The sequence below is a fragment of the Haliotis rufescens genome, unplaced genomic scaffold (genome assembly GCF_023055435.1).
Source record: "Haliotis rufescens isolate VD_foot unplaced genomic scaffold, xgHalRufe1.0.p SCAF_3, whole genome shotgun sequence".
Classification (NCBI taxonomy): domain Eukaryota; kingdom Metazoa; phylum Mollusca; class Gastropoda; order Lepetellida; family Haliotidae; genus Haliotis; species Haliotis rufescens.
The window spans coordinates 20,201,580-20,229,451 of record NW_025964001.1 but is presented as its reverse complement, the minus strand read 5'-3'; the positions used below and the strand labels follow the sequence as shown (position 1 = coordinate 20,229,451).

The 27,872-nt window shown below is 40.4% G+C and overlaps 1 protein-coding gene and 1 long non-coding RNA gene across 2 annotated transcripts in view; one reads left to right on the top strand and one right to left on the bottom strand.

The window, feature by feature from the left end:
* The first annotated feature begins 5,999 nt into the window (after positions 1 to 5,999).
* On the top strand, positions 6,000 to 10,644 carry LOC124137070. The gene is made up of 3 exons (XR_006861475.2): positions 6,000 to 6,192; positions 7,309 to 8,130; positions 8,806 to 10,644. It is a non-coding gene; the product is annotated as an uncharacterized LOC124137070 (long non-coding RNA).
* An 11,223-nt stretch (positions 10,645 to 21,867) lies between these two features.
* The window catches only part of LOC124137067 (chromatin-remodeling ATPase INO80-like), a 69,083-nt gene continuing 63,078 nt past the window's right edge, over positions 21,868 to 27,872 (bottom strand). Inside the window, exon 37 of the mRNA XM_046503204.2 lies at positions 21,868 to 25,751. Within this exon, the coding sequence (XP_046359160.1) occupies positions 25,684 to 25,751 (68 nt within the window). The 3' untranslated portion in view covers positions 21,868 to 25,683. The remainder of the gene's footprint in view (positions 25,752 to 27,872) is intronic.

The following is a 27,872-nucleotide window of genomic DNA, read 5'->3' as shown; positions in this document are numbered from 1 at the left end:
CAACTTGCGTTTTGTGGTCAATTTACTCTACCGAATAATTTAGTTACGTTTTTAATACCTTAACGTGATTTGTATGCGCAGCAGCCCTGCATTCCCACCCCCCACCCTGGACCAGGGTGTGTCTAGGATACCTTCCCCGCCGTCGGCCTCATGACATGGCAGTCTGAACTGACTCTGACATTTTAATATGTACTCGTGATTCATAGGAAGCAAGGATACTTTCAGTGCTTTGCTATCGTTTACATTTTATACCGTCACGGTTATTTGAAATCTCATCCTTCGCAACTGATAAAATAATTAAAAGCACTCTATCTTTAATCCTCGAGCTGTCTAATACGGCCTGGCACTCGTATGTCAGTTTGACACTCTTCGTATACCAAAACACTACCCAGCTGACCACGCGCGCGTTATTAAGATCAGGTCTGACCGCTGGGCAGTGGGTGGCCAATTACTGACCAATAAGTGCAGTGTTAGTCGGAGACCAGGAACTGATAAAGCAACTCATGGTTCCAATAAACTCATTTGCTGTGATTTGGCACAATTAGAACCATGGCGGCAGTACATCACATCAGGCAGGAAGTGAGATGCGGCTTCCTGACTCTCCAGTCAAAATATACACGGTCACGACCGCGGGGATTCTTACATCTTTAAAAACAGTTTATTGTATATTGGTCTTCGTAGATTATCAAACTAAGAGATAAAGTGATAACTTAAGGAAATAAGAAAGGCGACACTGATAGCGTTTATTTGACCACGTTGCGACGTAAGATGATACGAAGCCTTTCTTCAGGCCTTGGTTGATGATAGCAGTCTGTATGATGGCGTTGTCCTGACCTTAGAGCACAGGTTAAAACAGTTCTGATCCTTTTCTATTCTGAAAATTATATTTGTAGATTGCGCTTTTAGAAGCACGGAACATTAATATACGCGATGTTTATATCAACAAATGTTCGCGAACAGCTGGTGTCAGCACTGATTTTCAGTGATCAATCATATACTTTTCATCGCTTATTTCCCTTTTTCGCCCAATGGAATCTGTTTCGGCGGATAGTCAAGACTGGGTATTCTCTGACGTTGACGTTTTATATTTATGTGGACTTTTTCTGGTAACTAAAGTTATCGTGTATATGTTTGTATCAGTTGGTTTTACTGGTTTTTATTAGCCAGCGTTTTCGACTATTGTTGTTTTATTGAAAGAGAGGGTTTAGTATTTACCGTAATCATCCCGATTGTCAATTAAAGTGCCACAAAGGAACGTCCTATTGCCATTTAATGACCTTGGGTCACACGGCTAAAACATACTGGACATTCCCTGACACAAAGCAAGAGCCACTTCATATAAGACAAGCGGCATTCCCCTCCCCTGGATGTGTCCCGCTTGAGGCGGATCTAATGACCACCACCTCTTTAGTTCAGCAATATCGTTTTTCTTTGTACTCGAAAACACGAAAGATCAAGGAAATTAGACACTTCCGTATATCCCTTGTTTATGAAATTAGCCAATTTAGGCAAAGAAATAAGGATACATTTGACGGAGCTTGGACTACTTTACAAGCCTTTAAATGCGCTTTGTCAGACGGACATTTCCGAAAAAGATCAAAGTCAGACGGGATATACCGCTCTACCCCCTGCATCGTTTGAGTGTCGTCTGCCCAGCGGCCATGTTTTAGTTCCAGTAAATTGATGGGCGGGAACAGGCAGACGACAAAGCAGACGATACTGTTTCCCCTGTCGCGTGCCTTCACTCTCGCAACTTCCTGTCAAGAATCCTTTACTTCCGTCCCAATTTGTTGAAAATCAACTCAAATGCACGGGCGAGGAAATGCACAAATTAGTAAATTGAGCGAGACATTTGCTCCGCCATCTTGAGATTCATGGAGACTGACGACTCGCGCCATTGGTGTAGGTCGTGTGGCCCATGTGTAACCTGTGATGGCGTGATGGCCCAAGAGACTATTAATATGATTTGTTACGGCTTCGAGGTAATACTACTCACAGGAGTCGTAGATCAGATGACTAACAATTTCAGACAAGGTCTTGGTGATAAACGGTTTTGATTTTAACAGTCCCTACAAACGTTTATTGACTGGGACGGTATTTATTTAAGCCAGTCAGTCATTACGTCATAAAAAAACCGATTCTGATCGTACACCATTCTCTTGATGTGTTCAGTTGATCCGCCAGTCGCGCTTGTCTTAATATTTCCTCGGTGTTGGAAGTATCGTATTGAGACTTTTGTAAACCTAACCGACAACACCAATGGCTGGAATATTGAGCAACTCTTTCCACCATTATAATGGCTTAAATATCACGTTTCTACCAGTCTCCATGACCAATTTATTCAGAAATGGCATTCAGATGTAGGTAGAGAGGTCTTCAAAAGCAAGATTTTATAAATTGTTCAAAACTAATTTAACTTTGAGTGTTATCCAAACTGCCGAGACAACCTGAACCTGTTAAAATTTAGAACTCTATCTCATAGACTACCAGTTTAGAAGATGAAAAGGACATGAAAGGATAAACTTATCTATACATTATGTAATCGCAATGGCCTAGTGATGATACCTATTATTTATGTGACTATTTTTCAGATTTTATTCAGGCATCCTGCACACTGTCCATTTCTGAAAAAAAATATGTATGTAAAATGATAAATCTTTGTTGCAGTCCCATAGATAAGTCTTTCAAAGAAACTTTCTACTTTTCGTTAGAATACGTGTAACAAATGTGAAATAGCTGCCATCAATACAGATATATCTGGCCAATTATGTGTAAATAGCCTTTACTTGCTCCAAGGCTGTACAGAACGATAAGTCCATGAGTGTATAGTAATTCTATCCTTATCATAGGCAAGTCCAGATATGTGGCTAGTACAAGTCTTTTGTCTCAGAGACTTGTGCAAGTCTAATATGTAAATTATCACCTTAAAAAATTTCCACTTTGAAAACTCCAGATTCATTGTATTCAATACGTTACATGTAATACATAATAGTGTCTACATTATGTTGCCATCTTGATCTTTATCAAACTCTTAATACAGTACCGTTAACTGAGCCCTTTAATCCGCCGTTCTTGCAATCCCAAACGCCATGCATTCTCAGTGCTGGTTATCGAATGAAGTTTATTCCAATATAAACTGCCGGGCAAAGGAAACAACACTGAATACACTTGAAAATTCTCACTTCACTCTGCTAATGAATGTTTACTTGTTCCTTGAGACGTCCCGCCCCGTGAAGATCCGGGGTAGAATAGATCTTCAGCAACCCATGCTTGCCGTTAAAGGCGACTATGCTTGTCGTAAAAGGCGACTAACGGGATCGGGTGGTCAGGCTCGCTGACTTGGTTGATGCATGTCATCGATCCCAATTGCGTGGATCGATGCTCATGATGTCAATCACTGGACTGTCTGGTCCAGACTCGATTATTTACAGCCCGCCGTCATATAGCCAGAATATTGCTGAGTGCGGCATTAAACAACAAACCAACCAGCTAATTATGAGACGTCACCTGTTGTGACATACTCATTGATATGATACATGGAATATTGCCTATGGTACCCGTGACAAATTCAACACATTCAAACATGGGTGTATATGTTTTCTCTGCCCGTCAGGTTAGGTATCCAATAGTGACTTACACACTTAATCGGATATGAACGTCAGGCACGAAGCGAAATGTAGCTCAATGCACATGGTTACCTCGACTCTGCACGAGCAATATGACTCACAGTAAGACAAGGGCTATTTGATAACAGCATCCATATATATATATTTATATGTGTAGTTGGAATCATATTTCAAGTTCATTCGCATGATATATTTATTTTAAGTGTACGACGAGAGAAAATAGAATAAAATTATTCTGTAGTGGACAAACCGATGTCATAAAATGGCAGCCACGAAACTCAAACCCCAAACTAAATACATGTATGTTTCATTCTTTGCTGTTTTTATCATTCAAAGTGAATTCTTTCATGTTTGCGGCTAACGAGGCTTGCAATATGTCTGTCATTGTAGCATTAACAAGGAACAGGCAGAAAAAACAAGGCGTTTAATGTTAAGTGAAACGGCTGGACATCAAAGACTAGTCCAGGGTCAGTAAATCACCACGCTGACCAGATGACCGTCGGGTGTGTCCACTAACCAAACCAATAAACACGTGGAACATAAATTGTTTTACGAAGGACAGTTGTGAACATAATAAATCATTATTTATGGCTTGTTGATGAGAACCGTTAGTCTATATGGACACCATTACACGAACTGTTCAAATGTTATCAAATTTGCCATGTCAAGCGTAGCTGTGCGTGAAACACACCATGTAAATACTCGACTGTCAATTAGTTTGCATAGCTAGAAATACGTGTGGTCAATTTTACGTGTGTTATATGCACAGGAAAATAACTTCTACCAATAAATGTATGTTTGAAGTGTTGAAAGGCAGTTATGCCTTATTAAGCTCTGATTTCCTTTACGATACTTCAAAGAGCTGTAGCGTGATAGGATTCCATTCAAGTTATTTAGTGTTTAGTACATCATTTGGATAAAAGAAACTACATCTAAGAAGGGTTCTAGGATGTAGAGTCGGTAAATACCGACATTTTATAATGACAACAACATATTAAAGGAAATGTCAGACGTGGGCTTCGGTCAGTCTTCGTGTGGTAAATGTGGGAATGACAAAAATGTAGAAAACATTCACGTAACACACGCGAGATTGTACGAGACGTTGACACGTCCGCCGGAAGTTACCGATAGTAATTTTGATGTCGCGTGCCGTTAATTTGCGTAACTTCCTGTTGTAAAAAGCAGGACACACATCCGTGATCTGTTTTATCCGAAAACACTTTAAAAGAATTATTGTTTGCAGATTCGTTTCTAAGCGAGAAGTTAGTGTGCTTGAAGATGTGTTTAAATCAGAGACCATATACCGAGGGGCGGGCCTCGGGGCTCCATCACTGCCGCGCGAGACCAAGGGGCACTTTCACGCGAGATTATGAGATATTCGAAGATTTACATGGGACGATTTCGTGAATTGACAAACCAGTTGTCCAACCCTTTACATATTTATAAACGTTGAGTTATGTTAGTTTTCTTGATTTGTTAAAGGACATTTATAACAAATAAGGAACAGTACTCTATATATATACGTTGACATTCTTGCGAGTTAACGGTATATGGTCTCTGTTTTCAGCTGATAGGGTAGAAGACTGGATTTGGTACGGTATGTTACAGTTACCTAGCTTTGTGCCGTTGTGATAAACTAGATCAAAGATGCTTTTCAGTCTGGTTATCAATATGCCACAGGGTATCCTTACTCCAAACTATCACGATCGTCTAATGTCACGGAATGAAAGATAGCTGGCATTCTTTGATTACAAACGTAGTGGGGAAGCAGCAGAAGCTGTAGACCCTGTAGCAGCTGCAGCAGCAGCAGAAGCTGTAGACGCCGTAGCAGAAGCAGAGGAAGAACAACTATAAAGTCGAACCCCGTTGTTTCGAATTGGGATGTGTCGAATACCCTGTCCTGTCGAACTCACAGTCCGGTACCCGACTATCATGGCCAAGAGAAGCATATATGTATGTATGTATGTATGTATGTATGTATGTATGTATGTATGTATGTATGTATGTATGTAGTCATGACAATGCTTCTTATAATATAAATGTTATTACATGCTGACGGTCGCCACATATAATCCCCGAAATAAAGTTATGTCGAAGGTTAAAAAATAAATTCTATAAACGAAACCTCAAGTCTCCCAATGTTAGAACAGAAAAGAGGATGGGTATACAGTATAGGCTTCTAGAGATGAGACTGGAATTGTTTAATAACAAAATAGACACGAGCTATTCAGTTATCTTTCCCTAATAGAAATATAGACGTTATCGAGAACATTGTTTCTCAATCGATAAGCTACCACCCACAGGTTCACTGATAACATTCATCTTTCACAACACCTCACCGACTCAAACAACGACGATCTGACCAAAGTAGATATGCGGACTGCGTAGATGACCAGTCGCCTACGATGACAGCAGGGCAATTGCAAAATCCAATCATATCACCTGATGCTGATATAACACGCACCTGTTGCTAGGGTTGACGAGTCAGTTGACGGTGTTGTACATATCATATGTGACATTTGACAACCGTGTCGCTCTCTCGGCCCAGCTACTGGTATATATAGAGGTAGGTAATATAGGTAGTGTTTATGTTGCATTTGGTGTCCTGCTTTTATTATTCACACAACGTCCCGTTATTATCTGTAAGTTATAAATTGCTTGACTTGATGTATCAAATAGTGTATGAAATACGAAGATACCAGTGCAAGAGAATGGAAAATACATTATGTATGTCAGCAAACATGTGGTTTCAAATGAAAACGTGGTATGGTTGAAACATGTTCTGACTTTCGACTCGTAGATTTCTGTTCGTGCATTTTAGTATCAAGACCAGGAACACCACTCATAACCCCGTGGATGGTATAACGGTTAATATTCGGCAAATTCGTCGTGTGTCTAAATGTTTCAGCCCCCAGGAGTATTGTCTGTCTCTAGAGTATATATTAAAACATGAATTGAAACATTAAAATAGAATTATTTGGCATGTCTAGATTACCTAGCTCTAGGAATGAAGCATTGTTCTGGGCTCCATTTCGATTTTATTATTTATTTTGTAGATAAACATTTCCGAATAAGATAACTATATATATGAATAAATGTGTTCTTACAAGAATGATGGTTGGTTAGTTGGTTGGTTGTTTAACGCCGCACTCAACAATATTCCAGCTATATGTAAATAATCGAGTCTAGACCAGACAATCCAGTGATCAATATCATGAGCATCGATCCACGCAATTGGGATCGATGACATGCATCAACCAAGTCAGCGAGCCTGACCACCCGATCCCGTTTGTCGCCTCATACGACAAGCATTATCGCCTTTTTCGGCAAGCATGGGTTGCTGAAGACCTACTCTACCCAGGATCTTCACGGCCTTACACGAATGAAAAACATGATAGCGTGGATTTTGATAACCGGTCACAGTATGTACAGGAATTTAGTGAGACACCTTTGAACTTAAGATATAAGTCTTTGTTTTAGTTTAGGATACAGTGTATATAATCGGATTGGGGTCTTATTTATTGTTGTATCAGCAGACTCAACCTTTGACCCGACCCCTCTCTCGGCATTATCAGTTCATCCGTAGAGAATTCAGAGAGCCACATTGTCCCCTGAGTTAGATCCACGATTCACTGAGCTTGGTTGAAAGGTGACTCATATATTTCTGAATTTGATTTTCCAGTCAGGCACAGATCTGGAAGAGAACATCACAGACCATCTGCTACATAAGACGAGCTCACGAGAACCTCACAGAGCATCAGCTACATAAGACCAACTCACGAGAACATCACAGAGCATCTGCTACATAAGACCAGCTCTCGAGAACATCACAGAGCATCAGCTACATAAAACCAGCTCACGAGAACATCACAGACCATCTGCTACATAAGATCAGCTCTCGAGAACATCACAGAGCATCAGCTACATAAGACCAGCTCACCAGAACATCACAGAGCATCTGCTACATAAGACCAGCTCTCGAGAACATCACAGAGCATCAGCTACATAAGACCAGCTCACGAGAACATCACAGAGCATCAGCTACATAAGACCAGCTCACCAGAACATCACAGAGTATCAGCTACATAAGACCAGCTCACGAGAACATCACAGAGCATCTGCTACATAAGACCAGCTCTCGAGAACATCACAGAGCATCCGCTACATAAGACCAGCTCACGAGAACATCACAGACCATCAGCTACATAAGACCAGCTCACGAGAACATCACAGATCATCAGCTACATAAGACCAACTCACGACAACATCACAGAGCATCAGCTACATAAGACCAGCTCACGAGAACATCACAGAGCATCAGCTACATAGGACCAGCTCACGAGAACATCACAGACCATCAACTACATAAGACCAGCTCACGAGATCACAGAGCATCAGCTACATAAGACCAGCTCACGAGAACATCACAGACCATCTGCTACATAAGACCAGCTCACGAGAACATCACAGAGCATCAGCTACATAAGACCAGTTCACATCAACGGTAAGTACATTACGTCGAAGCAGCATGGGGATAGGTGGCCCAGTTTTCAAAGGCGTCGGAAATTGGCAATGCCAAGACCACCTTATAGTAGGTTCGAATCTATTTTTGTCCTGATTACGAACATTGGTTTGTCAGCACCATACCCGTGCTCGTGGGTTTCATCAAAGTGACAAACGTCCACGAAATGTGTCATTTTGGGCTTTTACATTGAGATAGAGCTGTGTGACTAAAATACTGTTACACCTAATCAATTTACACTGCATGTTTGTAATTCATTGCCGGGCATGATTAAGTCCTCTGTCCAATTGTCCACCTCCATACTCAAAGTAATTATTTATTTAAACATTTCAAACATCTTGATATACAGTGAACTACGTTTATAACGAACATTCTTTTAACGAACAGACGGATATAGCGAACATATTTTTTGGTCCCGGCCATTTGCTGTATGTGAACTGTATATATGCTTATAACGAACTACGGTTATATCGAACTAAAATCAGTGGTCCCTCTGAGTTCGTTATAACCGTAGTATAATTTATTTCACAAGCTGGCCATTTATAGACTGGAGGTGTTTGATACAGTGGGTAGGGTCATCAATAATTAGATCTGATGATTTTAATTTATGCATAATTGATCTATAACTGATTCTGTATTCTCTGTCTAACTATACAGGCGTGTCGCTGTCAGCTTGTATCCTACTAGACATCATCAGTACTACGACATCATCAACAACGTCAACATCATCGTTGTTCATCAGTTGTGATCGTCATGACAACGCAATCAATGCAACAGTTATCTGCCTCTCTGGAGAAGGTCCTCTCACCGTCATCAGACGTGGTGAATGTCACGCAGTCTCCAGCTACAACATCAACAGCACCAGTAGCGACACCTGAACCCACGTCAGCCGCAACGACGTCCAAAACGGCCCCAAACGTTTACGAGTCGTTTCCTCCGTTACCAACAACTCCGCCACAACTCGATACTGAAAGGAGCCGCTTCAGTTTCTGGACTGAATACAACAGCATTGTACTGAACATGTCATATATGAACGAATATCCGCTGATGTCTTTATGAACAGAATAGGTTACACACACTCATGGTGGTTAAGACAAGAGAATTTGCCTCACTGGCCGTTTTTCATTGGACCAACACACTGCAGGTTGAACCATAATATTAATTTTATTAAGATTTTAAAGGGTGAGTGGGTATGGTTTTAGCAATATTCCAGCAATATCACGACGGGGGACACCAGAAATTGGCATCATACATTATATCTATATAGGGAGTCGAACCCGTGTCTTCGGCGTGACGAGAGATCGCTTTAACCACAAAGCTACCCAACGACCCCACAGATGTGTGATACTCCAATGTAGCTTGAAATACGTGGCTCTAGGAAATCCTTGTCCACATTTTTCATATGAAGTGCACGTGACCAACTTTTTCATATTAAATGCCGTGACCAACTTTTTCATATCTTTCATTTCATCGTCATTATCCCGTTTATATTTAAAATTACATCTTCCTGAGACCAGATCACCCCATTAATGTATCATTTCCTATCTCATAAACAGCCCGCCCAGCTTCCGTTGTTTAATATACAACACGACATATTAATCTTTTCACTGTTTACGTTTAAATCATAAACTTCAGAACATGACATCGTCATTTCCTACCATTCTGCTTCTCAAACACGACACATCTCATTGTTTTAATTCATAGAATGTCTTATCTACCACTTCCATCGAGCTCGTCCCATCTTTACTTCCTGCATCCCAACATTGTGTATTCTCGATGACCTTGCCAAGCATGCGAGCACGCGCGTGAGACACGTGTCCATGTATACAGACTAGAGCACGTGTTTTGTACCCCGTGTTTCTGGGTAAGAACAACAAGCACGGGTAATCTGTGATCTGAGGCTCATAGACAGAAAACTGTGTGACGGGAAGATCTAACCTTCGTGTTTGTTGACCTATCGGAAACTGATCTAGACAGAGAGAAGGCAGTGTTCTTTTGTGAGTATCCGTTGACAGAACAACCGCAACTCTACACCAGACATGGAAGTAGTGCATCATGTCGCCATGACCAGTGTTCAGTGATTGTACTTATACAGCTACACAGTCATAGGTCAAGGATACTCCCGGCCAGATGACCACCACTACACACGAGTGAGTTATTTTACGCCGCTTTATCAATATTGTGATAATATCACGGCGTGAGACACCACAGAGGCTTCTCACGTTTGAACAATTTTACCACTATGCTATCCCACTGCCTCAGAAAATATACATGAAGATCCCTTTACATTTTTATAGACGTATTTGAATATATTGTTTGACAGCTGGTTCTTTATTTAACTATACCACACAAATAAAAGTGAAGGATCCCCCGATTCTTTCATATTACGGTAGTTCATCTGTCAAGACAGAGTAGTATAAAAAACAGTTTCAAAGGGTTGTCGTTGTTGTTGGTTTGTTGTTTAACGCCGCACTCAGCAATATTCCAGCTATATGACGGCGGTCTGTAAATAATCGAGTCTGGACCAGACAATCCAGTGATTGATATCATGAACATCGATCCACGCAATTGGGATCGATGACATGCATCAACCAAGTCAGCGAGCCGGACCACCCGATCCCGTTAGTCGCCTCTTACGACAAGCATAGTCACCTTTTACGCCAAGCATGGGTTCCTGAAGACCTATTCTACCCCGGAATCTTCATGGGTCTCAAAGGGTTGTCAGCAATAGGGTGCATTGTGTATGAATATATGTCTTTTGTACAAGAGGCGGTAGAGTAGCGTAGTGGGTTCGATTCCCCAACATGGGTACAATGTGTGAAGCCTATTTCTGGTGTCACCCGTCGTGATATTACTGAAATATTGCTTTTGCAGCGTAAACACGCACGCACTCACTCTTTTGTACAAAGGGTACATTGAAGAAGAGGATGTCGGATTACATTGAGGGTGTATTTTCATTACATGCGTGTCATACAGGATGATGACACTTTGGTTCATTGTAATGATGGCAATTACAGCATCGTATATTAATAGAACGTTGAATGTAAATTTCGCTGTAGTATTGTTACATGAGTTGTGTATAGTATGTTTTTTTTCTGGTCAGCACTCTGCCGTATTCCAACTATGAGGGAGTCGCCATTTGGCTGAACTAATGACAAATTTAACTCACTCACTCACCCATCTACGAGGATGGCCTGTAAATAATCTGGATCACACAAACCGGTGATTGATATTATGAGCAACGTCAGACGCCGTCAGGTTACGATGACAGGTGATCATCCAAGTCCAATCACCAAATCCATTTAGTCGCCATTAACGGGTTGTTGGAGGCCTATTCTAACCCAGAATCTCCATGTATAGCAGGGATAAAGACAGTGTATAAGAAGCTATGGTAAGGCACTTGTGCATATTGTATACTCCATGCAAACAAAACCTGGCACATGAACTCGTACTTATGTAGATGTTTGCATGGGTAGTATACATTTAATAAGTACAGTAAACTACGTTTATAACGAACACGCTTATAACGACCTGGCGGATATAATGAACTGTTTTTTGGGTCCCAGACATTTGCTGTATATGTTTATAACGAATTACGGTTATAACGAACTAAAATTAGTGGTCCATTTGAGTTCGTTATATCCGTAGTTTACTGTACTTGATCTGAACGTATGCCCGAACTCGCAGCAACACGTGTGACGCAATCTGCATGCATCGACATAGTCTATTCTGTACAAATGTTTTTTGCAGTATGTAAATGAAGGAGCAACTAGATAGTTGTTGACGAGTGGTGGACGCATTAGCAAATATTACAAATGCTGCGCGAGACTTGAACGTGATGATGCGTGATCTGTAAACATGTTTCTGCAATAAACACATGAACTAAACCCAGTTAATGTCTGATTATTTGAGATTTAGTATAATGTATATTCCACAGCCATGCTCATCTACTGAAGACGGTGATGATAAACAACCAAGATGATTGTTTCTGTTCCTCGTCTGCTATCGTGTGACCCCATGGTCTAGTTCCTCTTGATCTTGCTGATAACATGTAGTTAATCCTCCCTAAAACAGTTGTTTGTCATTCTCATAGAGGGGGCACGGGTGGCCCAGGTGGCGCGGTCGTCTAAGGTGCCCCAATTCGCTGTGCAGAGTTGCGTGAAACCTATGATTGTGGGTTCGAATCCCGGTTCGCCCTTATTATGTTTCTCGGTTTGTCAGCACCATACCCGTGCTCGTGGGTTTCACCGAAGTGGTAAACGTCTGAGACCTGCGTCACTTCGAGCTTTCCTCCCATATTCAGCTGACACGCTGCGACATAACTGGAATACTGTTAAAAAGCGGTGTTAAACCCAACTCAGTCACTCATTCTTATAGAGTATTAACTCCCCCTCCCCCTCCCCAATACCCCCTCTAGGGTTTCACTTGGACCAGACAGCAGAGGTGGCTATGGATTGTCACCTTGGAAACACATGGCAACATGCATCGTCACATGATCGGCACTGAATCTCACCTGTGACCTCAACTGCTTTACGCGTTGGTCTGTTGGGTGTTGCTCAGCTCCCAGCCCTGGCTGTGACAGTGTAACCGTATACTGGGCGGGGGAGGGGGCCATAGTCCTGCACCATGAATGTGGAAATTTTAATTTTATGGAAACAAAACACACAAACGCGCACACACACACAAACGCGCGCGCGCACGCACGCACACACGCACACACACACAAGCAAGTCTAGCCTGCTCTTGCTGGCTCTATTCCACCTGAAACTCATCCGGCCCTTAATATTTCAGTCAAAGTTGAATGAAACCTTATATGCTAAAATATATCATAGAGAATACAATTGAAATTCCTGAACGATTTTATTACTTGAAACATTATACATACTGTACAAAATGTCGGCGACATGTTGTCAAGTAAGTATGAAAAACGAAAAAATAATAATAATAAAACACATCAACACGTAAATATGCTGCAGGCCATCAGGACCTATTCAACTTTTTAACTACTTGCCCGAAACGAGATCTACCTGCCACGGGCCTGTGGGCAGGAACTTATTTCGATAATCCGCCGTGATATTGTTGGAATAATGCTAAGAGCGCCGTTAAACCATACTAACTTCCTCATTCATAACTGTATTTCGTTGAAGATTCCCGGGTGGAATAGGTCCTCAGCAACCCATGCTTGCCGTAAAAGGCGACTATGCTTGTCGTAAGAGGCGACTAACGGGATCGGGTGGTCAGTTGGAGCTGACTTGTTTGATGCATGTCATCGATCCCAATTGCGTGGATTGATGCACATGATGTCAATCACTAGATTGTCTGGGCCAGACTAGATTATTTACAGACCGCCGTCATATAGCTGGAATACAGCCGAGTGCGGAGTTAAACAACAAACAAACAAACCAACCAACAACTTTATTTCGTAGACTATTTGTAAGTCTGAGATAATACAAAATGCAGCATCTTAATGTTTTCCCATATATTCACTAAACAATAAATATAAACCACACAAATGCAAAATAATACACAAAATGAGCATCAAAGTTCCATACTGCTTTACACGCGAGCGAGAGCTCAGTTCCTTCTGCCAAAGGCTTACAGTTTCACCTAACATCAAGATCAACTATCAGCACACAAAATAAGATAATAATTCTCTTTAGCCTATTTCCTCCGTGAGATTCCTGCACCCAGCTGGGCAGTGTGTTCAGTCCGAGGAAAATTACAGAGCGTGTGCACTTGTTAACACTACTAATTATAGACGATAGTTGACCACGATGTTGATAACACAACATATATACGTGTCTAAACAAACTCCGGTTTTGAGGGGATTTCCTGACAGGGAGCGTCCGCAGATGTCCGAACAGCCTCATGGTCAGCGAACATGGCGTATTAAGGGAGCTAACAAGATACTATATAAACTAATCATTGTATAAAGTTACACAGAGTTTCTCAGACCAATCCTGATCAAAACAACCTCCGTAAAGTCCCGAGGAAGGCTACAATACTGAAGTCTAGATTTCTTCAGTTGAGGCTCGGGACTTCTTTCTATAATGTATATGAAATACAATTTAACAAAATAATCTTGAAATATTTTCAGTTCTGTGACTAAATGTTAGTCTAGGTTACAAAGAATTGTAAGGGAAGAAAATGTTTATCATCGCGGGGCCAGCCTAATCGCTCTTTTACAGTACATGAAAAAAGATGTTTGAGGGGACATCCTTTATATACTTTCACCTGGCATTGATTGTTTGAACTAAAACCGGAACTATATATATTCTAGTCAAGATCAAACTAACCGAAACAGCAGAAGAGGAAAGGTTCTTTTGAAGAAGAAAAAAATCAGCGTATCCCAATTGCGTGGATCGATGCTCATGACATCAATCCCTGGATTGTCTGGTCGAGACTCAATGGACGTTTGATTAACTTGCCAATATATAATTTAAGTTTTAACAAGATAACAAGATATCAAATTTTGGTACAGAACATGTAATTTGACCAACTGTAAAATCTCAATGGCGGGGATATCAGGCTTCAACGTTGACCATATACAGACTTGGAAATTCGATTTTGAAATGAATACATGAGTTACTTCTTGCTCCTTCATCAGGGCATCAAAGACTTCGATTTTGAAAATAAGTGAAAAGGGGTCAGTTAGTCATGACTTTGTGCACATGCCTATCGTATAAACATGATTGCTTATATATGAAGGGCAACTTTTAGTCAGTTGGAGTAAGTTTGGTTTTTATACGCTTCCACGAAGAATATTTCAGTTATATCACAACGTGACAGCTTAATGTTGGCCGAAAGCTTGATGTGACGCAAGCCGTAGACGGTTACCACTTTGGTGAAACCAACGAGCACGGGTTAGTGCTGACAAACCAAGGATCACATTCGGCGCGAATCTCGGGAATTCGAACCCTGGCAAGCGGATGCTATGTCAAAGGGAGGCAACTCTGCACAGCATATTGGGTCGTTTTTGACACCTTGGCCACCATTGCTCCCGAGGGTGAACACTTCGGAGTAGGTGAGGTGAAATTGGGGTTCTTGAGATAGATTAGTATGCTTACATACCAACAAGCAAGTGATTTTAATGTACGCTTTATACTACTCAAAAGAAAAGAAAAAAACAACCTTTTGTTCATATTGCTACAGTAAACCTGCCATGGCTATGGGGGTATAGCAACAGCCATCCTTTCAATTGTAGGCGTTCTTTAACTTGTATTGAGTAGTATATAATGTAACGAAATGTAACTTTTCAGTGTAACAAACGACTCCGTGTCTGTACAGCTATTCCCTCTGAGTATACACGTTTGGTTTAGCCAGGTTGCATCGGGGTCCTTTGTTTTAGTTTCTAATCATTTTCTTAATCTCAGACATTGATATACACGAGCATATGGTGTCTATCCGCAGATGCTCAACTTAAACATGAGAGAATGTCGGACTTGCGATCTTTTTTTTCTATCTGATTGACTGTAAAAATGTCACGTGTGTCTTTTCCAGAGCGTAAAAACGAACAAAAACCTCTTCAAACAAATATGGCAGACTTTATGACTAAATTATCGGAACAAAGATTTATCAGCGCCTGACGTTGCGTTTATTGTCCGCTTGCTGAAATGGAACCCCGATGTAAGATAGCCATTCTGGTGTTCAGTTGGTGCTAAGCCCAAACTCGTAATATGATCTCTTATTATTAATGTGCGAATCCCCAGATAAGCGTACAAAAGTATGACGTTTTATTGCTTATGCACTAATTATTAAACAGTAAGGAAATATTTTCCTGCCGTTACTCCGCCTCAAGAGTGTAGTCGAAGTTGCCTGTTCTTCCTCAAAGATGAGAAGCACCGATTAAATTTCACCAGCATGCATAGCTGAGGTTGACACGCTTTTTTTCTTTATGACTAGATCGTGACAAAGTTGACCCAGGCTCGTGTTATTCAGCAGTGGCGCACGCCGAGCGCGTTCTTGAAAACAAATTTGCAGTTGTGCAGGTTTCAGTGCAGAATTTCATGAAACCTCCTGTCACGCATGCGTGAGGCGCCCTTGTGTTGATCGTGCCGGTCTATCGGCGATGAGCTCCCCGCAGTGCAGTGTTACGAGATTCCAGAATCGTGTGCTACAAACAAATGACACGAGTTTGTAGTTTATTAGGTTTAAAGTAGTGTGGAGCCTGTGGGTCGACAAGCCTGTTGAAGGCTCACTTCTGCAATTTAGAATGGATTAAAGCAAATTTAAAGCGCAACTGACCAGAAGTTTCAAAGACCCGTTGTTCTTTCCCGATTCTTACACAAACCTCAGATTATAAAACATTCTAAGATATGCTTCACGAACTGTGCAAATGTAGTTCTTATTAGATGACTAAATATGTGGGCACTTTCACTTTCATTTTCAATCATAGGTAAATGTTCAAACACATCGAAAGCTATTTAAAGGATAGGTCCCAGAGTTTATGAATCATGAAAAAGAATATTGGATTTGGGGTTTATTTCGTTTCCTTTGAAGAAGATAAAGAAGTTTCCCCGGGTCGTGTCTGTTTATACGACATGTATGTTCGTGTACATATATCGGTACCTAATTTGATACTATCAAAGTAGGATAAAGGTTTCACTACACTAATTCCGTAAGCCGAAAACAGTTTACCAGCCGTGGCGAGACCTGGGGTAAGCCTTCTTTAAGGCCTGGCGTCTGTGTAGACCCAACACATCTGGTCACTCTAGCATCACCAGATGTCAAACTGCTTCAAACATATCCAAAACATTCGCGTTTAATTCCAACGTAACCTCATCTGAATCTGGTCCCGCGCCTGTTTTTTGCCTTCTTCTCTTGACTACTCTTGTGGCATTTTCTCCGATCCGGGAGATGTTCCCACGGTCGAGGCTCGAGCAGGCCCATATGGCACACGACTAAAATGTCACCTAGCGCCCTTCTCATTAACACTGTAAATTACGACCTAAGAACGTCTCAACATCGCGCGTCTGGCTCGTGTGCGCGCGAGACTCTCGCGCGACTGGAGTAGCGTTGCTGAGCAGCGAAGAACTGCAGGAACCCATCACGGCCTTGTTTCTGGCTTTGAGGTCTAAACCCTGGCAGCGAAGACAGCAGATATCTGGTTGACATCGGACAGCAGGGCGTCAGTCACCTCTACACGTGCCCTGCTGGCAAAATATGCCACGAGGGGGATGTTAATTGCATGTCCCATCACGATCTGTTTGGATGCCATGGTTAATCAAATAAACCTTTAACAATATTGCTACATAATAATCATAAGATTATGGCTGTCCCCGGGCATTCCAGTGAGCGGGTAATCGCACTTAGTACAGTTGAACTATGCTAGGAGTGAGATATTTAAATTTCATCCAACGTAGACGATAAAATTTAGATAATTTCAAGCATTACTCTTTTCACCCGACCCTTCTTAATACGGGCCTAGTCATAACATTGACATGTAATACTGGATGTTGTAAATAACACGTTTGAAGTGGCAACTGTTTATGAGGATCTGTAAACACTGATAATAAGAAATAATCGAGCATCGCGTAGAGAATGCCATTTGTTTATATAAAACTACATGATGCTGACGTTAGACACATAAAAGTGACAGTTGGGTACAAGATACACCAGCCATACATCAGTCATATAAACATAACGGTACTTTCAGCAGGGAAAAGGCGATACTAGGTTTGATTAATGTGTGTTTACCCATGCACGATACACCTTATCGGGAAATTATTTGTGTTCAGGTGTTTGGTATGTGATACAATGAGCAGATATAGCACCATCTACGTAGAGAATACACTCTGTTGGTGTAAAGCATCGAAAAGGCCTCACAGAAGCGCTGGCAGAACTGTGGCGGTAAGCATATGCTAAATGCATATCGATAGATTGGTCGCAAACGCAGACAAAGACAATTAAACGAGTTAAGTCTCATTCTGTGTTGTTAGTTCGAGGGGCCATTTCTGCTAGAACCATTCCGGGACCATAAACCAGGCTGATATCAAGCCCAATTCTCAAAAAGCAGATTCTGTGTTTATGAATCCTATCAAGCAGATTTTGGACACGTGCCCGTTACAAAGAAGCGAAAAAAGATTAGACATTTTCTTTTCTCAAATAACTGAAAACCATACACTGTAACAAACTGGGTTTGCAGCTATTGGAGTTGCAACAGCGACCTTGAAGTGAATATGTTGATGGTTATAACATCTGCTGCAAAATTGTGTCAACCGTTAACAGAAGCTTTCTTTTCGCAAAACGGTGATGTGATAATTTTAAGTGTTGCTTCTAAAATGGCCATATACTTCAGAAATTTAGGTTTGCGTTGAAGAAATTCAAGTTTATTCTCAACTTCTTTATACAAACACTGGTTACGAGATGAAATGAATGTTCGAACATCAGTTGCTCTGAATGGACACAAAGTGCTTGCTTTTAAAGCGCCAAATTGCCACATGCAAGAAACTGCTTCTCCGTCCTTCGATGCGATCAAAACAACGCATGTTTCATTAATCGTGTCGTCATCTGTCTTACGGTTGAGAAGTTGCTGTCACACTCTCTCAATGAATGACACTTCTAATTATCTTCAAATTGCCCGTACTGCAAAAACGTCGGAATTGAAGCTCGTCTTAAAGTTGTCATTCTTCCTGCTGCCACGCGTCGCAAACCGTCTTTCAACATGGCTTGTTAACTTGCACATCGGCTGTAGCGAATCGTTTCTCTCACAAACGGTGTATTTCAATAAAAGCGACGAAACCATTTCTAAAATCATAAGAAATATCTACTACATTTGTTTGTTTTTTAACGCCGCACTCAGCAATATTCCAGCTATATGACGGCGGTCTGTAAATAATCGAGTCTGGACCAGACTATCCAGTGATTGACATCATGTGCATCGATCCACGCAATTGGGATACGATGACCTGTATCAACCAAGTCAGTGAGCCTGACCACCCGATCCCGTCAGTCGCCTCTTACGACAAGCATAGTCTCCTCTTAATCTACTACGTAAAAGTCGATTGTACGATTCCGACTATAACATAAGCATGTGTTCGTGAATCACTATCAAATAGTGAAGATACCACGTGTTCGCGAAAACGTGGCCGTATCCTGGCCTTTCTGTTGCACCCGTCACATGCAATACATGCAAGTGCAAGTCAATTGTTCACCGGAAAAACACAAGAACGTGGTACAAATCAAAATAGGATAATGCATCGGATAAATTTGTTTCCGTCAAATTTAGAAATGTCCTTGACATGTCTACCAGAAAGTGTTTTGAAAGTTTTAATGAGGCCTGAACTGTTGCAACCCTGATCAAATCAACCCAGTTTATACATAACAGAAGTAAGGAAACTGTGCGTCCTTGTATTTATTTGCCATCTTAGAAGACTACTGAAGACTTATAATCCATGTTGGTTGGTCGGTTGGTTTGTTGTTTTACGCCGCACTCAGCAATATGACGGCGGTCTGTAAATAATCGAGTCTGGGCCGGACCATCCATTGATTGATATCATGAGCATCGATCCACGCAATTGGGATCGATGACATGCTTCAAACCAAGTCAGCGAGCCTGACCACCCGATCCCGTTAGTCGCCTCTTACGACAAGCATAGTCGCCTTTTACGGCAAGCATGGGTTGCTGAAGACCTATTCTACCCCGGATCTTCATGGGTCTATAATCCATGAATATATACTGATGTACGGTTGGGTGAACAAACCCAGGCACTGAAGATTCAAGTAATCCTAACGTCTCATGCAACGACTCAACTGAGAGTTTGCGCAGGTTTTTACAACTATTCCTCCAGATGATGGCACGGTAGACAAAATATACGCATGTTCCAATCCTTGGTGTCTGTCGTTTTTGTTTTGTGAAAGGGTCGCTTTCTTTAAATTTTCAACCCGGTCTCACGTGTCAAAACACTGATGACAGCAAGTTACATTACAGTTCCTGGAAACATAACGGCGGGCAGATCAGGCGTGAAGAATTCTGTCACTGACAAAATGACTCCTATTTCCGGAATGCACTGGGACATTCTCTTGGTACAGCGCCTCCTTGGACATTGAACTTCTCACTAGTGTCGACAATAAGAAAGCCTTGCTCTGAGGCTGTGCTGAATGATAACGCCATGGATGAACAGTAATAATGTCCTAATAGTAGGCAATTCCAGATCAGCGGTCAGTACATAGTCTTTTATAGGAACAACTTGTATCATCTAGAAAGTATGATTTAAACTTATAATTATATTGCCTTATAGACTTGTGCAAGTCTAACAATAAGGGTGAACCGTAGTCTCAGTAGACTTAATAGACAATGTTGCTATAGTTGCTAATTAATCCAGGACTTTTCAGCTGAGTGTGAGAGGGTAGCCGAAAGTCTTTTAAGATGTTAACCACTTAATAAAACAAACCTTTCTGGTGTTGAAAACTTGACAAATGTTGAGGGGACTAAAATATGTAAATGAGAGACTTCCTTCCACACTTGCTGACAAACTGCTTAACAAAACCATTTAACAAAATAGTTTCCCAGGCGGTTTAATGCATGACTTTGCATGTGTTTGTGACGGGTGCTACCGTTGGGGCAGGATACGCTCACCTTTTCGCGAAGACCTGGTATCATACCGTATATGACCGCGTATAAGCCGAATTTTGAGGACCAGAAAAAAGATTCTGTAGAAAGGGGTCGGCTTATCCACGGGATACACTTTCATGATAGTATTTTTCAGATCGTGATCTGTCAGAAACATCGCCTGAATGACGGTCCGATAGATCACAACTTCCCGAAAGTTTGGAAGTTGCCACTACTAGAGCCATTATTGTTATAAATTATCAATAAAGTTATTATTATACACCAATGTTGTCATTATTAAAAAAATGTTATGCATGTTTCTACTTCCGATAATAAGTTTTCAATATTGAATGTTCAAAGTTGATCGTTCTTCGTAAACTCCGCGATCTTTACATGTAGATCTAACAATATATGTAATTCCCAGCTATAATATATAATCCCCAGATGAAATCGCCAATAGCTATTACGTACGTTTTGCAAAGTTCATAAATTGATAGTTAACAAGTGTCTACCTTTATTGAAAGAGACACATTGTACCCATGTCGGGAATCGAACCCGGGTCTTCCGCGTGACGAGCGAACGCTTTAACCACTAGGCTACCCGACCGCCCCGTAGTTCGTTATAAGCATATATACAGCATATATATACAACACATGGCCGGGGCTAAAAAATAAGTTCGTTATATCGGTCAGTTCGTTCTAAGCGTGTTCGTTACAAACGTAGTTTACTGTTATGCAGTTGTAGACTCGACTGGATGATTGAGTAACAAGAGATACATTCTACACATTGAAGCTGCCATTGTTTCCAGTCCTTATTGAGATCATGCAATACTGATCCGGTTTGTTCTTAAAGGTTGCTGTCATTCGATGCGGCCAAAACAACGCATGTTTCATAAACTGTGTCATCTACTTTACAGTTGAGAAATTGCTGTCACACTCTATCAATGACCGACACTTCAAATTGCAGTGTTCTAGCTATATGACGGCGGCCTGTAAATAATCGAGTCGGAACCAGACAATCCAATTGTCGACATTGTGAGCAGCAATACGCAAGGTCAGCGGTACCATACTCCTCAATCAAGTCACTGCGCCTGGCAATCCGATCCATTTAGTCTCCTCTTACGACCAGCACAGGTTGCTGGGGACCAATTCAAACAACAAAAACCGATGCAAGTGTAAAAATAGTTTAATCATATCTACAAATCATGAACAGATATGACAGAAGATGCCACCTCACTGGTGTGGTGTGGAGTGGAGTGTCATCTTGATGGCTGTATGACTGTGTCTTCAGATAATCCTGATTGACATTAAATGCACATCGAGTCCAAATGGTTTAAATTATCATTTACACCTGTTACTACGACTGAAAATGGTATATAAAAAAAAAGAATTGCCAAATTACATTTGGACCTATAATGATATTTATCAACAACTTGGACCTATCAGTGTGTGACCCACAAGTGCAAATTCATGAGTGATAATGATGAAAGGTTTAGTTTAGGTGAAGAGAACCAGACATATGACAACAATTTGAGCTGATAGTGTCCTTTGAAAAATACACACAAGCAGGTTAACCGTTACCAACACAATTATGATGTTCAAATGTATAAAATAAATTTCCTTTTTTTAAATTCAAATACTCATGATTTAAGTGAAGTTTCTCAATGCAGAACTGTCATTTGACGTAGGTTCATTTGTACTTTTCCTAGCCCTCGCATTTGCAAAACAATATACACCATAAACCTACAAATACAAAACATATCTTATAATATCAATCACCGACAGACTAACAACTCATGGATCAATGATGACCTCTATGCCAACAGTTGTGAAAACACAGTTCAGCAACATGAATACCCCTGGGTTAAAACAGTTCACTGCAGTCACAGCTTCCTGCGTGGTATGCCAGTGTATGCTTCCTGAAGATCACAGCATGACAACTCTCAGCTAGGCAGAACACAATATCACACAGCCTTATGTCAACTCTGTGCCAACATTTCATGATTGGGTAACAGTGTGACCACATATCAACTTGATGCTGCACCAAGTCTTCGTAATGTAACCAAATATTTAACAAATACATGCAAGTTCCTATCATTCAATTTACATAACAGAGGAACATGCAACAAAATCATAAATAACATTTGTCAGTTTTAAAATAACCAAATCATTACATGACTACGTATCATTTCATGTTGCTGAATACATTAATTTTGAAAATGGGAGGTGAAAATGTAGTTGTCATGACAATAGTAGTAACTTGCATTCAACAATATTTTGTAACAGTCTCATCAATCTCATCAGTCTCATCAATCCTTGTCTCTTTATATAAGAACAATTTTGGAATGATCTCTTAAATGTATGTTTTACTACAGGGCATAAATTAACATTTAACATCTACTAGACATTTCATAAGATAAGCATAAGTATATCACTCACTCACTCCCCCTACCCCTTACATGAAATAATATGGTCTGGTGTTCATTTCAAATCAGGGTTTTGAGTCACCTGAAGCAATTTTCCTTGGACTGTGAAATGGCCAGACTACACTAGTCCCTATCTTTTATGTATGAAAAAATGTCTGAGGCTTGTAGGATACTATGAACTTCTATACCTAGGAAGGAAATCTGTGTCAAGTCACATGTTTTCCAAGGCATATTTATTTAACATTATAAGCCGGTACATCTGATGTTCTCCACGTGTCACAGAAGGAATACACTTTGTCATGCCATATCTCTGGTCCACATATAAATGTCATATTCATATAATTTTTCAGTCCTGACCATTGACATTTTAGGTTCATGTGTCAAACATGTTTAGTTTATCTTCACCAAGTATTTATTTCGAAATCATAATGAAAAAAGATGTTTTCAAATTTACTCCTTTTTGTAAAGGAAAGTCAGAATGATGTAAACCAGAGAATTTATCATTCTCATATGACCATTCATAAAAGATCTGTTGATCATATGCGATATAACATTACTCTACATTTCTCCTGGGAAATACATCTATGACCGAGCACAGACCTTGCTCTCACAGAAATTATCAAACAGGTGCAGCACATCTGACTGAAAGCCATTGTCAAACACAACCTCCTCACAACACTGAATAACCCAAGACAAACATTAACAAGCAACACCTTGACCGTCCCTTCATAAATTGGTCAGCTGCAACTCTATCAAGTGATGATGGTATATGGTTCCTTGGTTGTGACAAACCACTGACTGAATCACAAATCCACATTAATGTCCCTGTCCAAGAAAGGGACATTAGAACAGAAAACTAATTAATTCCTCCACTAAATTACATATTATGGTTCTAGTACGAAAATTGTTTCCTTGACATGGCGACACTCAGTCTGCCACAAGTCTTACAGGATGTTCAATTCTGACATCTTACACTTGATTCCATGCAGCTATGCGTCAGAATGTACCCTCTGCATGGTTTATTCATGTTCAGTTTACATAAACAGATTAGTTTCCAATATACTTCACAAACGTTTAGACACAAATGAGACAATCTTCATTTCTGATACTCTTCCGCAAAAGAGATTCTCTTGGTACCAAAGTTCCTTTGTTCTTGCACACAATGTTATGCCACTGATTCACTTAACATGAAAACAGCTTCTATCTACAATATGATTGTAATGGATATATGTACAATCTGATGACAAAACCTTGAATAAGTAATGAAATTATCCTGTCAATAATTTAGGACATACAAACTTGCATATTTTGTGAACCGGTGAAGATCAGTAAAGGCAGCTGTATGCTGGACATGATTGCAGAGTTCTACACTGTACAATCAACATCGTCCACCACCAACAACTTCACATACAGCAACAACAACGAACCTATTCTTTTATATTGATGTACAAATCCTTTTCTAAATACATTTCAGATTTGAGCTTATAACAACTCATTCATGTCTGCATAGGAAAATGAATTGTTCCTTTGTTGCCTTAAAAAAGAAATACAGTATTTTATTTGAAAAACTCTGACCTTCACATGCATATGCACTACCAACATTATCAACACACCATGACTACTTCCTTACGATCACCAGCCAGTGCATTCACTGACCCTTAGATATATTTCTTCATGATTCCACTGGGTGTTCTCCAGAAGCTAACAAGCAGTCATTGATTCAATGGTTGCCTGTCTTAAACTGGAAATCTGCAAGATTGGTCTTTAATTATCTTTATTTTACTTTGTGCTTAATTTATTTGGCAAACAGCAGCCAAACAACTACTCATGATGGCCAAACAGCACCCATGGGCATACTAGAATTGACTCATTAGCATTTGTCCATGGTCTGAAGGTAACTGCTGACTTAAACATTTGTGGACATTACAATATCATTTGTCCATATCTTAGAGGTTCCAGTTTTGATGACCTTACCTAGCAACTATGACCATCACCAGATTGGCTGAATAGCATTTGTCAATTGCTATGATCAGTTCTCATGAATTTACATGGTAACTCTGGATATCACTAGATTGATTCAATAGCACTGCCCATGGCTCTATCGGTTCTAATGGTGTTACATGGTAACTATGGACAGTGATATGTCCATTTAAAAGATTCCAGTCACAATGACTACAGGTATCGTAAGATCACCTCATCAGTTTTTTCCTCCGTCGAAAGCATCAGTCTTGAAGGTTGTCCTTCTGAAGTCAGCTCCTGTGCATTTTTCGAAGTCAAATGAACTACATATAACAATGGCCACGTATTGAAACACAATATGTCTGAAAAGCCAAATGGAACTAAAAGTCTACTGTCTTCAGACCGGGATAAATATAATGCACAGACTGGTCTAAACATGAACTAGTTATTATCTTTCCTCTTCCAACAGACTGGTGTATCTTCATCCAGTAGTATCCCCATTCATTCCTTGGCTAAAACAACCAGAGGTACCCCACAGTAATATCATGGAGTAAACCTATTAAAATGACTGTTCATGCTAAGCATCTGTTTTTATGGTCTGTCACACCGTGGGTGTGCTTCTCCCTGATGTTGGCAAAGACCCAGCTGCTCGAGGTGAACCAGTTGACCCTGCAAAATATCATTTTAATAATCACATTTAACCGTTTAGATAATTCATTTCAATTGGTTCCATTAATATTAAAAAAATCTGTTTCCTAAATATCTTACAGATAACACAACAAATTGATATGAGCAGAATTTGACAGCCAGCGGAATTTTACATTTTTCATATCCATTTTGTTGTTGAGCCATACCATACATTTGCAAGTGGACATTTCCTCAAAAACATTAAACTTGATACAGTGAAAATATCCCTTGCAGGGGATGTTGAAAGAAATCAAACAAATACCCTGCTGTAAGTGATTACATTGTTTTCCCAGGGGTTCTATGAACATAACAAACAAAGATGAGCGTATCACATGGGTTGCGGACACAGGCTTGTTTAGCAAACCTCCAGAACTTTCAAGACGGGCCAAAAATGCGGAGGTTGACAGATATGTCCTCAGTATAGTCCCCATCTGTGTGTGTACTGTGTAGTGTTTATGAACAATGTGTTCTAGCAACAGCTGTAGATAAGGTGATGGTGTTCTGTTTTCCTGTTTCTTGGCATACACACGAGAGGCCATGTCTACACTTGGCTGGACTTTATGATGATGGAATATGCATGTCAGTACTGCTGGTGTTATCTGGTACAGGATCATGTGCAAAAGATCCCGCAATACAATAGAGGACTGAAAAGATTCCCTTTTGTATTTTTGTGTACTTCATGACTGAGGAGAACTGTTGGCATTTGTGCTTCTATCAATATCTCACTAACATTTATCTCCTTGTCCAGATTTACCCCATCTCTCCAACCTTAACTGAGGTTTTCTTCAACAAGTTGCAGCACTCTTATATATTCACTTATGGTAGGGTAGGTACCTGGGCTGTTACAATTCACTCGCGTATTCAGTGAATCGAACGTTTACATTCATGAATTGAATTCGTTATTCGTGGTCACTAGAATCGAATATTTACGAAAATACAGTCATGTGCATCTACACACCCTTTACCTAAAAATATTAACATATTATATGCAGAGATTTCTTTAAAGACAACACTCATATATATAATTTGACAATATTGTGGTCACCGGTCATTGTCGTATTTGAGCAGATACTAGTACCTGGATAAATGCAGTAAATAAATGTATAATATGTTAATAATTATCCAACCATGTCAAATAATTTATGTTGAAATTTTTCACTGAATATAACATATTATACATCATCAACTGCTGATTTGTTATTGTATTCGTGAATAAATATTCGTATTCGTTACCCTATATTCGTGATATAAATTGTATTCGCTTCATTGTGTATTCGTTGCAGCCCTAGTAGGTACAGACATACATGTGGGCATGTAAGATTCAAGATCTATCTTCCTCAAATACAGGGTTCAATCATGTATGCTTGTCTTACTTTCAATTTGTTCTGAATTTAGGCTTCAACAAATATGCTCTGTTGAAACTAATTTCTGTTTGGCAATAGGTCATTTTTGGTAATTAATACCTCATTATTATTTACAGTATGTTTTGGGGGTTTGTTTGCTCCAACCACGCCTTTTCACAGCATGAGTGAGTGAGTGAGTGAGTGAGTGAGTGAGTGAGTGAATGTTTTTACACCACTTTTAGCAATATTCCAGCAATATCACGGCGGAGGACAACAGAAATGGCTTCACACATTGTACCCATCTCAGAAATCGAACCCGGGTCTTCGGCGTGACGAGTGAACGCTTTAACCACAAGGCCAACCGACCGCCCCTCCATATGTTACTGAGCAGTTGTACAGCATGAATCTAAGCAGTAAGCTTATGTTGGTTTCTTGTTTAACACCCCACAGAGCAATATTCCAGCTACATGATGGGAACCCTGAATATAAAGAAGTCTGATCAAGACAATCCAGTGACCGATATTGTGAGCAACGATTCACGCTGTCAGACATGCTATCAATCAAGTCACTGAGCCTGACCACCTGATCCATTTGGTTGCCTTTTACGACCAGCATAGGTAGCTTAGGACCTATTCCCACAGGGGGTTTCATACGATATTCACTATCAACACACACTGTGTCACAACAGAAACTTTGGGTAACTAAAGATTAATGAAACTGTTATCCAGGAATCTGGAAATGACACTTAAGGATTTGCTTT